General features: G+C 37.5%; 1 protein-coding gene across 1 annotated transcript in view; it reads right to left on the reverse strand.

Moving 5' to 3' along the window:
- The window catches only part of NAALADL2 (N-acetylated alpha-linked acidic dipeptidase like 2), a 434,283-nt gene that overhangs the window by 278,466 nt on the left and 141,989 nt on the right, over window positions 1-13,828 (reverse strand). The window contains exon 3 of the mRNA XM_074912228.1: window positions 2,155-2,656. Within this exon, the coding sequence (XP_074768329.1) occupies window positions 2,155-2,648 (494 nt within the window). The 5' untranslated portion in view covers window positions 2,649-2,656. The remainder of the gene's footprint in view (window positions 1-2,154; window positions 2,657-13,828) is intronic.

Raw genomic sequence — 13,828 nt, forward strand, 5'->3', positions numbered from 1 at the left:
CAGCTGACTTCATCCTGACAGGAAGTTCCCAGTCCAGACCTCCAAGAACATTAAGGTGATGTCTGCTTGAGTGGTATGATTGGCACTGCTATACCTTTTCTACATTTTTTTTCTCCTAAGTCTTTTATCAGGACTGTTAGCAAAATCTCTTACCATTATTGAGTCAGATCTAACTAGTAAGCTAAGAAAATTAAATTAACGTCATTCTCAGTAACATTTAGAAATTGCAAGCTAAGCAGCTGCCACTTATTCCTAGTAACTCAAAGTACATTATATTGAAAGTCCTACAATAACATATATTGATTTTGTCAGGTTTGCGATTTTTTTTTTTCCCCCAAGCAACATATGTTGTGTGTTCTATATTTGTAGGGCGACATATACGCAGGTTTTATTGCAGCAGCTCTGACTCTTGCCAGATGTTGAGGGAAAGCAACTTAACACAACATGAGAAAAGCACAACATATCTCAGATCAAAATGGTGGGTTAAGAAGTATCCTGTGGGTAATGTGGTATACTAAAAGCATTGATTATATATTTCCATACAGAACTGATAGGTAGCTGAATTAATACTGGACTAAATTTGTTGAAATCACACTATTATGCAGAATAAAAATAACAAATTCTGAGAATGATATTAATTAAAGGATAGAAACAAGTTTTTTAAGTTCCAAAGGATCCATATAATTCATGTTACCTAAAGACCAGATTCTCACTAATATCCTAATAGCTAGCTGAAATATTTTGAAAAGGGATGTTTTTAAACCACCCTTTGGAATAGTGAAACGCAAGCGATTCCCAGTCTACAAATAAGAAGCATCGGTGTATTAACCTGAGACTGACAGGCTTCTCTGCAATTTGTTGTAATATGTGTAATACCCAATCACTAGGGCTTAGCTTATTCCAATACTTTGTTCATGACTGAGCCTAATGACAGAATTCAGCTCAATTAACTCTCTGAGAAAACAAGGAGGTTAATTTTTTACCATTCGGAATCAACATTTTTCATTATCTGAATATTTTCCCATTATGAAAATAATTAGATTTGTATAAAAGTAGTCAGTTCAGGCAATGAAAACTGAAATTGAATACTTCACATCTATTTTCCCCTTGAATTCAGTAACAGTATTGGCTCAAAACATGGTAATAACTGCTTCAGGATTTTAGGCTTGGTTTAGCAAATATAATAAAAGACAAATTATGTTAGAAGACTTTTATGTTTACTTTCAGTGTATTTCTGATCTACTCAAGAACAACTGTTTGCATGTCCATGACAACAACCCTTCCTAACCGCAGGTATGTAACTACTGCTGCTTCTCAACTGGTACTGAGCAAGGAGTCTGCAACGCATTTCTTTTATCATGAAAAAGGAACTTGCAGTTCCAGAAGCCACAAATAAGCTCATCTCCCCCCTCATATAGAAATAACTTCCAAAAGTTGGCAGGAAAACCTAGTTTCTTCCACATTCACTGCTACAGAAAAGTAATTATACTCCGATACAAATGTGTTATATAAACTTTTAAAACAGTGAAAAGATTCCACATGGGGGAAAAAAAAAAAAAAACCCTAGCAGTAGATATTTTACAACATCTTATAGTTATAAAACAGGTACTAAAGAAAAACAAAAAATCACAGTCTTTCAGAGTTCAGAGGTCAATTTTTCCACCCTAAACCCATGCAGACTAAAGTTTTATGTCACCATATAGATTTAAAAACAGAAGCCAGTATTCACTTATTTACCAGAGATTAGATAAGGATTTCCTAAAGCACCAAGTATTACAAAACATCACCTAAAATCTTGCTTTTTGATAATGTTATTTGACAGTCGACTGGATCTAGGACAGCTGATCTATTGTCTATATTTCTGTTCACTTTGAATTATCTATGTTTTTAAATTCATGAACAGTAAAGCCAATATTAATATATTTAGCAACAGAATATTATTAAAGCAAAAACTCTAACAACTAACACAAATCCACATTCTTAAAAATTATTCTAGTTTCATATATGTTTGTGAAAGCTTCCCAAGCATCATGAGAAAACTGAACATGAAGAGAAGTCAAGGTTTGTAAATAAGATTCTATGTAAAACAAATCACAAAACGTCTTATCATTGGCATGTGATTGCATTTAGACAAAAACATGTCAAGGTACATACCTGTAAATCTGTTTAATATTTTCAGCTTTGATTTCCTTGAGAATTTCATGGTAGATATGAGGGTTATTTGGTTCTTGAGATGTTGGGCGAGAAGGGCATTTCTTGCGTGCATAATATCCTATCACAATTCCAAAAATAAATAAAATCAAAGCAGTGCAAAATACTTTCAGTATCTGAAAAAAACTGCAGCGGCTGCTCTTTGGTGCCTGTCTCGTATAGTGTGAGACGTAGTCAGGGTCTTCCTGAAGCCGCTGGAATCTTCCCTTTGGAGAAGATGAAGGCTGGATGGGCTCGAGATCAAGGTCAGGGCTCTGCGAGTTTCCCAGGTGATGCTGGACTGCACCATCTAGTCGGAAATGGTCAAAGCCAGGCTCCTCCAGCTCTTTTTCCATGTCCCATTCCAGTTCCAGCGCTGTGGCTTGAAGCTCATCGTTGTCAAGGTACGGAGAGTGCCCCTGTGCTCTCTGGTCTGCATTCACCTTGTGATAGGCCATATTTTTATCTATTAAAACAAAATTTATAAAATCCCTAAATGTTTGTTTCCTTGTGTATGCATAAACAATTTATGTATTGTTTGTAAACCTGGAAGAACTCAACATACACAAAAAGCAAAAACTGGGTTCCCAGTATTTCTTTTTCCCTGTTTCCTTCTTCCTGCTCTTTTCTAGGATTAGCAGTCCCATGAACATTGTCAGAGGGGAAAGAATATATTTAAGGGAATATAATATATATTGTAGGAATACGAATAAAGGGAATTTACAAGTGTCAATTGCAAAACACAGAAGTTATCCTATTATTTTGTCAGTCCCCAAGATAACATGAAAAAGTTGAGTGAAGGCATAGAGTTTTCAAAACAATTATTTATTACCTGAAAGTAATTTCAAAGCATAAAAACTATGTGTATCAATATCATTTCACACACCATACAAAATAATGCTGTTTAAAATAAAGTTGAAAAAGTAGAAATAATATAACTTGCCTGATCTGATTCTAAACACAAGGAAACAATAAGTTAAAAAAGAAATTTCAGGGTGACACTGTACTTACACATCAATAAAAGGCTTCCATTTAGATGGAGCATTCTATTATTTATAGGTATTTTAAATGCATAGATCCTGAATGACTGATGAATTTACTTAGAAATTGTCCCAGCTGTTTTGCTCCACTTATTTTTCCCATTTTAGTGAATCAAAAGCACTGCCAGGTAAGTATTTATATCAAAATCATTCCCTGAATAGCAAGGCAGATCTGTGGCACTTCTACATCTAGGGAGGTACGAGCCCTCTAAAGAGAACTCTGACCTCCAGTACAAACATTCAAAGTCAATTTTCAACAAATCATTTTTAACAGACTGCAACAATAGGGCTCCGTTCTCCTGCATACTTTGACAATAGCTATTCCATCACATAAGCATCTGTAATTTAAGGCTTTTCAAACATCAGATTCACTCATCAATTAGAATAAAATGAAGATGAAGATATTAAACCTCTCAGTGATGGATATTGGACTGACACCTACAGCACTATATTATCCCTCCATTTTTATATTTTAAAGCATTTTCTTTCTCTAAGACTTACCTCAAGATAACATTATTGAGGCCTCATAATAGATGAACCTACTCTAATGGCAAAATAGAATTTAGCTTTTTGAAGCTCTCTGAAGAAAGCAAACCATTAGAAAGCACTGATAAAATGAAACAGCCCATTGTCCACTGAAAGACTATCTTGCTCTATATAATTCCAATTTACAGATCCTATTTCCTCGTACAGCCATATAAATATCCCTTGCCTATAACTGTCAGGGAGTCTAGGAACAGTCAAGAGAGCCTATACTTGAGGTATACATTTCAAGTGTAGCTACTGTATACACTTTGCAAATCAATTCTCTACCTGCAACCTGAATTCTTCTATATGCAGTGGAAGCAACAGAGTTTAGAGTGACCTGAACTAAAGCATCTTAAATTAATGTGAAAATCGGCATTATTTATTTAACTAACGATTAACAGCTGTTCTGGCTGAACTTTACGAACTTTCTGTTAGCCCAGCCCTCAGGTTTCTGAAGGTCCCTCTGAACTGTAATGCTGCAATCCAGCAGGTCAACCTCTTCCCCCACAGTTGTGCATCACCTCGAGATTTCTAAAGGGAGCACGTTTTCTCCTCATCCAGGTTGTTAAGGAAGATATTTAATAACGTCAGACCCAGAATTGATCCCTGGTGCACTAAGCTTCTTACCAAGCACCAACTGGACATCAAGTGATCTTTTTTTAATATTCTCTGGAAAACTGTGCTCACCAATTTTCAAACTGTTTATCTGTCTTTTCACTCTGTCTCCTCCTGTTTTGTTGGTGGAAGGATTAATTTGCAAGCCATCAATGACGGAGGTCACTACTAGATAATAACAACTGCCCAACAACCTCATCTTTCCAATTTCATTTCATACTGCTCTTTAGTAGAAATTAAAGGCAAGAGTTTTGTCCTTTAAAAGCAAACCAGATCATTACTGTATCCCATAAACACATGATTTTGACTCAATTACTAGACATTTAACAAACTGCTTTAGCCAAATAAAGAAGCCCTTAAGAGGTTACTAAAGTATTACTCATAGAACTCAATGAAGACAGGTTTTCAGAGGCAACTGCATGGCAAATATTAATCTTGCTGCGCTTATAAGTGTTGACCATTGTATATCCAAGGTAGTTAGGTTTTTTCTGTATTTATGATATTTTTAAATGTATGTTATTGTTCAGTGGAGTGTATTAATAAAGGTTATTTAAATCTACACGTAAGCACATAATAAAAATTCCGATGAAATTTCTTTAAATGGTCATTTATGCAGATTTATACATTCCTTAAGCTTAGTATCTTAACAATTTTCATACAAAGCACCAAAATCAGCTACCTCAGTCCAGAAAAAAACCCAAACCCAAGCCTCTAAATGAACTAAAATAAAAATCGATATTCAATTCAGTTTTATATTTAAGTATGGTATCTTCTTAGCAATGCATTTCCTTCAGTTAAAGAGTGCAAAGAATGCAAGAGTAGCCCAAATTAACATCTTTCCTTTTTCTACTAACATTGCTAAGTCAATTATTTGAGTGTAAGGACACAGCACAATTTAGCAAGAAGTATCTGAGATTAGTGCCCACAATGTGTTTAACCACACCAACAGTGTTTTTAGAAAGGGGTCTCCTGGTTCTCAAGGTACAACTCATTTGGACCATGTAATCTATATTACCAGTTCTATTTAGTATCTGGTTGGATAAAGAAGTAGATGGGACAAAGATTATATTTTAAATTTAATTTTAGGTAGGAATTAGAAGGATATGGAAAACACTAGACAGGGAATAACAAAAAAAATAGACAACACAAAGATGGATAAACTACAAAGTCAAGAAAAAACACTACAATACTCTAGTTCAGTCTTTACCATCACACAGACCATAAAATGAACATATTTTTAAAAGACACTTTTGAAAACTTCAGGAGATAGAAAATCCATCCCATCTGCCAGCAAGCTGTTTCAACATTTAATTGTTGTTAAATACATGTTTTATTATAAAGATAAAAGAGCAACTGCAAAATGCCAGAAGTCTGAATGTGCACGGAGTGAGCTTTAAAGCCATTCCATAGGGACAGCAAAGGCAATCATAAACTCTGGGATACTGGACAGAGCCAAACTGATGACCAATAAAGTTGATGTACATTTCTACATTTTCACTTATTTGTGAGGAGAATGTTTATGAAGAGGTAACAAATCAGTGCTAAATATCCTTTCAATTAACTATCCACAAGAAATCAGGAGTCAGCTTTATCAGATTACTGCCTTAACAAGCCCCTGCGTTTCCATCCTGTCTGATAGGTACATCTTGCTATGATACAACCAAAAACTTTTTTTTTTTGTGATAGCTTTACTGCTTGAATCCCTTATCAACAAAGTCTTTGAAAACTATATAAGGACTAAATGAAAGCTGTTGCATCTGTCTCACTGCCACGCTCTAATACCTCCGCAACAGAAAGGTCCGTTTATACATTTTATGAAACCAACAAGGAATGGCCAATATGAATATATTACGGAAATTATTTGTGACTGGTGCTTCAGTTGTTAAATCCAGTTCATAAATAACTGAGACAGTTAGCAGGCTCATTCACAGCAAGCAGAGTGGCAAGTGTCAACAGGCTGCCCACAACAAACGCCTTCTTGGGCCATTTAGCATTCGTTACTGAAAAGGCAAGTTTTGCCCACAAATTGCACTGAAGGCATTGTGGCCTCTTAGTATAGTCATAAAACTGGAAATCCAGGGCTGCTGGCCGATAGAATTTGTAAAGGTTCTTTCATTTTTATTTTCTTCTTGATATTTACTATACAGAGTGCTTTTGCTTTAAGTCCTTGTAATCTCTTTGTGCCTAGGCAAACCCCAAAGCAGATATAATGTCACCTGTTTGAAGGGCAAAGAGCTGTACTTATCATGAAAATCGACACCCACAGCACATACAAGTCTTTAAAGTGTATATAACAACAATTTAGTTCTTTGTTAAATGAGATGATGCCAAGTTTCAGGCCTAGACAAATTTCTTCAGAGCTATAAATCCCTGACAAAAGTTGTTTGCAGAGGAGATTATGATGCCCTTGTTAACAGCAACATTACGCTACACTGTAATTCAAAAAATAATGTGATATTTCCATCATCGCTTCCTTAATTTTCTGCAGTAATGATTTCTCCCTTCCCTCACATTTGGGATACGGGCTTGGCAACCAGTTCAGTTACGGTAGGACAATTAAGTTCCTTGTCACTCTGCACAACTACCATATAAAAACAAATGACAAAACTTACCAGTCGTTCACATTTCACTAGCTGACTGAAGGCAAATACAATATGACAGAACATGCAGTGTTGCGGTAGAAGACAGAGAGATCAGACTTGAGAAAGAAGGACTGTAGAACACAGCTGAGTCCAAGTTCTCCCCTCACATAAGTACTTTTTGGCATATGTGAGTGATGCAGAATATTTAACTTCTTCAAAATCTCTCACCAATGTTATTATATCATGAACACCTGTGTGGACCAGGATACTATTAATACACAAAGGATGACTACATGACAAGAACAGGGTCTGTAATGCACATTGACTGATAAAAGCAGAGCACAACCATGTCTAGCTGGAAGCAAGAGTTAAACTTGCCTGTCAAAGCAGTGATCAAATGTGTCAGCCACCTAAGCTATAATATCCTGGGCCATCCAGGTGTGCATAGGTACACACGTGTGTATTTTCCTGTTGCCTTTTCAGAACCTTTGAAGTCCTGGGGTTCAGAGCAGGAAAACTGCAAGGTAGCAACTCTCTCCCAGCAGATAAATATATAAAGATGAGGCAGACTCAGCTGGTCTCTAATACGCTGGGCATGTATTACTAACATAGATCTTTTCCATCCTCAGACGTGCTTTAGTTTGCAAATACCTATTTCCCTGAAACAAAACTCAGAAATATTTACTGAAGTTACAGAAGCTAACAGCATCCATGATATATGCATAGCCAACTTAGGAGGTTTATTAAAACTGCAGCATAATCAGATCAGTTTAAATGCCTGTCTTATGAGGACTGTTCTTTTCTTGTGGTACACGCTGTGCTGCTGCCTTTGCTTTGCTTCCATTTTCAGAACAGCTTTTCCTTCTAGTCCAGTCAGGTAACAGCTCAGTCTTCTAGCAGCTCACTGTTCGCCACACTCATTTCCAAACATCAGAACACTGGTCTCAAACAAGAAAGCAGAAGCCCCCTCCCACACGCACACTGGTTCCTTAGTCCATGAATTATTCACTCCTCTTTCCTTTGGGTTCAACAGATCCCACTGTCTTCCTTGGGGCTCAACAGTGCCCACTGGGAAGGGCACTGGAGAGGATTGCAGTGCTTCTAAAAAGCAAAAAAGTGGATGGAAACAGGACTCCCAGCACTAGGAAGGACGTGTTCTGCATGTGTGCTTACACGATGTTCTAGAAACAAAGGGAAGAAATGATGTCCCATATCTTTGTTCATTTGCATTAGACACCCAACCTCTCCTGACCCAACCACCTCCCCACCACTGACCTTCCCACACCTCTGCCTAAGCTCCTGTCCTTCCCCGTCCCCAGCACGCTGGACCCTGCTCCTTCAGAGCAACCCTTTCCCTCCCCACCTCTGTCCCAAAGCCCCACGCTCCCCCCTTCCTGCCACTGGAGCTGCCACCCTGCTCGGCTCCATCCCCTCCTTCCTTGGCTCCATCCCGTCCTTCCTTGGCTTCCTGGGGAATCGCACCAGCCGAGGGGGTGGGAAAGCCCATCTGACACTGAGGTTCCTCATAAAAACAGGTGCTGGAGTTCTTATCCCTGTTTCAGGTTTCAGTGACCTGGAGACATTATACAATTACAACAAACAGAACACAGTCAGAAGGGATACAGTTGTAAAAGGCAAGAACGTGTCTCCCGCATAAGAAGAAATTTTAGCCATGTGTTTCAGCCATTCCTTGACATAGTTTGGTTTAAACAGCAACATCGCCAGACGCTGGGTGAATGCAGGTGTTGAACTCCTCTGCCTCCTCACGCCCAGTGGGACCTGGGATGCTTAGCAGCAACCACCGCTTCTCGCAGAGCAATCAACCCACTCAAAACGGTTCTTTGAACAACTTAATCTTTCCCTTTTCCCATTTCTCCTCACACCAACTACCTATATACTAACCTAATATTAAGTTTGCCCACATATATTTCTTCCACATTCAAGGTTTCATCAATAATATATTTTGCTTTACATTTCCCCAGACATTATAATTGTACCTGAAAGAAATAAAACATAAAGCTTTACCAAGACAAAAACTATTATTTGGGCATTTGAGTTTAAGATTATAGTTGAATTTGATGTGAAATAAAGTTATTGTAAATGGTGTTTAACTTGAAAATGCTGACAGCGATAGCTGCAATAACAGGCCCTAGCAGTTCTTCAGAAAGTTAATTTTATATGACTCATTTCTGCTTTAGAAATTTTTACGTTGCCAGTCTTTGGTTTGGGCACATTTCACTTAGATTTTTTTTTTTTCAATCTCTTTTTTTCTCATTAATTACAGTCAATCAAATCTAAATGTTTGTAAAAAAAATTAAGCAATTTTAACTTTAAAAATTTGGAAACTGTACACTTGCAAGCTACTACACTCTAAGAAACTGTGCTAATGGGAGTCTACTATACTTCAAAATGTGCAAATGAATATTTCAGAATATTATGTTATTTCAACCTGTGTCTTTAAAAAAAAAAAAAAAAAGGATAACAAAAAAGCCCACGCAAAAAGGTCACTTTTACTGTTGAGCTACAACAGGAATCTGGCCTCATCATGAACACAGACTCCATCCCTGGTTTTTAACAGTCATTGCCAAAATCTAGCTATGAAAATATTAACACATTCTGTCAGGGGGTGGGGAGCAAATGTGGCACAAAAAAAACCAAACCAAAAACATACTGATGGCTCCGTAGCAGTTGAGCTACAAAATTACCTAGCCTTAAATCTAGTCCAAAGAGAAGAGACAGACATGAGTCAGCCCTGCAATTTCAGTCTATCCCTGAAGGCATCAGCCCCCTGACAAAAGGACACAGCATGCAGCAGACCTACAAGTGTAAGACATGCTCAAGACCTCAGAGAGAGCTTCAGTAAAAGCGTAGATTGTAGGCAGTAAGTTGCACTCATGTCTCCTCTAAAAGAAAACCAGCTCTGAAGGGACTTAGACCATGTCATCTCCAAGCAGAATGATCTCAGATATAAAAATGACTATACATAGGGGAAAAAAAATTACAATATTTCAAATCTCCTTTTAAAAACAATATACTTACAAACTAAAGGCTTCCCCTATAAAACCTGCATGAATAACTGACCTGTGCACAATTTCTTTTCCCACAGAAGGCCTAGGGCTCCAGCTGGAGATGGCAAGTACTCTCAAACCCCTGTTTCTACAGCTTCTGCTGACAGCAGCAGCAGAAGAGCAGAATGGACTTAATCTGCAAACTCCCTGCTCCTCCCAGTCATTTGCAAAATCAGATGACCTAAACTGGTTTTCAGAGTTTAGGATGAATTTCGCAAACTTATCTGGGTACAGAAGACAAATCTTTCTATTATTAAGATCCCACATGGAAATCAGAGATACACATGACACGCAAAGCCTTAATGCCTTATGTTAAGAGTCATTTTTTTTGATAAAATTATTTTAAATGTAATATTTAAAATACTGATACACAAATAAAGTGTTTCTGTTGTCACCCTCCAGTGGTCTTCTAACTCACTGTAGAAAAATAGGTCAGTACTTATAAAAAAAATTCTTTATTTCAGAGTATGTTTTAGAGAAATTTTTTTTCATTTCTGGCTCAGTGGAGTTTTATTGAGTTTTATCAATTTCAACAATGACATGGAACCCTTAAAAATAATATATTATGGAGCTTAAGATGGTAACATTTACAATTTAGCTTTATTGGAATTTTACTATATTTTGATAGATGACAGCTTTAATGATTCTGTGCATGGTTTACAGCAGAAAAAAGAATAAGGCAGTAACATAATTTCCTGCTTTTTTCAACCATCTGCATCCAAAGAATTCAGAAAACAAGCAACTTTACTTCATAATCACACCAAATTTATTTTCTGGGTGAACTCTCAAATGTTAAAGCTCAAGTACACAGAGTGATGTTGCCATGGCAACTGCTACTGCAACCCAAGGTAGGAACATGTTTATGAAAGCACATTTATATACCCATATACACATGCCGAGGCACACCGATGCTCCAGACTCTTGTCAGAAGGCAATCGAGCTACCGACACATCATGAGTCCTGATTCAGCTCCTGGCAAGGCAAGGGGACACGTGCTGAAGCCGTTAAGCTGCAGCAACCCCCCGTATGATATACACAATGCAAGGTTGTTTCTGCGTATTGTGGTCACGAAGCCTTCAAGCCATTACTCCCGTTTCTAGGATCTAAACGAGGAAACCTTAAATTGCCATAAGATGTAATATTAGAAGATTTAGTGTTGCTATAGCTATAGGCGAAGAGTGCAGTAGTAATACGTTTGGTGTTCTTTGACCTTTTTTTTCTAAATCTCTACCAAAATAAGCTGTCAAGTTTGAGAAATGTCAAGAGTTTGGTCATTTGAGTCTGCCCGGAGGTGTTACTTTGCATGGTGTACAATTCCTGTGAATTTATCACAACATGTTATTTCACACACAGTCAACATGGTGTGACATTCAGCATCCTGCATTCGCCAATATCTACATGCTGGAATAAGTTTATGATTTCTCTTCAAAAGAAAATCCAAGGTGTGTTAGCTCAGGTCAACAGAGAAATCCTCAGTGGATTTCTAGGGATAAAAATCGAAGGAGAAAAGCCTTCTTTTTGCTGCTTCATCTGCATACCTACCTATTAGGCAGTCCTGTCACTCTTGACACAGACTTTCCACACCAGCCAGCACTGAGTTCACTGTGGAAGCATCTTAAATTAACGACTTGTTCCTTTAGTTGAGTATCACTCACCCCGCAAACATATTTAAGATCTGTGATGAAATAAATCTATATGTAAAGCTCTGTATATCAGCAATATATATGATTTCAGCAGCTTTCCAGGTTAAGTTTACACTTTGATATCAGCCCTTCCACAATTAGCGTCACAGAAAGCAACTAGACCTGATGCTGGTTTCAGCCAACTCCTACTCAACTGTGACCACAGCCTTGGGAGAAGAGACACAGCTGCTTAGCCTATGGTTTCACCTTCAGCATCTCTTTCAGGGACACCCAATCATTAGTTACGGAATCTCTCAGCCTTGCTGAGATGTATAAAAATGGGGGTATTACATTAAATAAACTAGAGAAGTCCATTATCCGATGGACTACCTCAATTGTCCATCTCAGCCTGCTAGAGTTGCTTTTGACACCTACAGGCTGACGGTTAAACTTTCATATATGCAGAATTTATCACAGACTGCTATTAGGCTGAAATCTGAGCAATTCTTATTCATACTGTTAAGCCTGTAGTAATTTCTTAAGCTATAATTTCTTAAAAAGTAAACATAATCCTTCTTGAGCATGAATAGAGCAGCATTAGGAGCATGATACATACTCTGCAATCTAAAATAAAACGATCAGCTGCTTTAGAGGAAAGACTTTTAATAAACCTTCTTGTTCTTTTAGACTAGGCCAGGGTTTGTGCCTAGCTGTTAGATCTTAAATTGTTTACGTTGTAGTACTTTTTGATTTAGAGTCATTAGCAATTGAAGATAAGCAAAACATGCGTTATGATGAGAACAAAGAGGACATATTCAAGAAACATATAGCTTAGTATACTGAGTTAAAGTAGGCTATAAACTATGTTACTGATGCTTAGAGGTATTTCACCACTTCCCGTCTAAAGCAGGAATTGTGCGTGAACAGAAGGACTGATGGTTTCTGCTAATTCAAGCTTTATACCATCAGCTAAATGCGTGTTGATAATCTTGTAAGATGCTGGATATCCGTGTCCAGGTAACACATTCTTGTAAAAGACATCTAGTGATATTTGAGAACCTTTTCAATAAAGTAATATTAATCTGAAAATGACAATCTGCTGACACCAAAACCCTTAAATAGCAAATGCCTCAGAACAGCAGCTGTGGCTGACCAGTCACTGATCATACTTTGCATACCAGCTATAACATGTACTGTTACTTCCTCTCTCCAGTTTTCTTTAAAAAGCAACATTAATCCCAAAATACTCCAAGCAACAGCTTTGAGAGAAGACAAAGCCCTCCCTTCCCTGCTTTCAAGCTATAAAACAGAATAGTATTCATGTCACAGTAGATGTTGTTACAGCTTCTTAAAAAGATGGGATGATACATCAATTAGAGTAATTCTCAATTCTGGAAAGTTATACTGAAAAGTTGACAATTCACAGAACCACAGAAATGTTGGCTGGCAGGGACCTCCAGGGGTCACCTGCTCCAACCTCCCACTTAAAGCGGGACCGCTGCCAAGAACAGATCAAGTCTCCTCGTCCTTAAGCTGAACTCATCAAGCATTCAATCAGAGCTAAAGGGTTCAATATGAACACAAATGTATGCCATCTCTCTTTTTTTTTTTTTTTTTCCTGCTGCTGATACATCTGTCTCTTTAGTAAAAATAACATCAGTACGCAAAAAATAAAAAAAAACTCAAACCGGTAAGTTGTTAAAATTCACATGCAGACATTTCTGCTTAAAAAACCCCCAAAAACACACATAGAAAAAAAGACATAAATGGAAAAAGAAATTAAAGTCTTAACACACAGACATAGCAACCATGGCATGAAAAATTCATTTCCATTAATGAGACGTGGTAGTCCCCAGGCCAGCGCCCTTTGTGTGTGAACCATGTTAATCAGATTGTATGAGCATTTGCCAGAAACTCCTGGGATAGGAAGCAACTATAACTATATAGCAAGCATAGCAGATTAGTAGCTTGCTAAAAACTGCTTGACTTGTAACCCTTGAAGCACAAGAATGATGCAGATGCAGATTTCCTGAATCACTGATAAATGAAGCATCTCATTTACATGGCTCATATTTGGTGCAGCCTTTGATGCAATTTGCACATTACCAAAATGTGTACAAAATATCCTTCTCACTGGCATCTTTATATAAGGAAGTCCAGAGCAAACAAACAAACAAGGGCTG

This window comes from Athene noctua, chromosome 8, assembly GCF_965140245.1.
Source record: "Athene noctua chromosome 8, bAthNoc1.hap1.1, whole genome shotgun sequence".
NCBI lineage: Eukaryota > Metazoa > Chordata > Aves > Strigiformes > Strigidae > Athene > Athene noctua.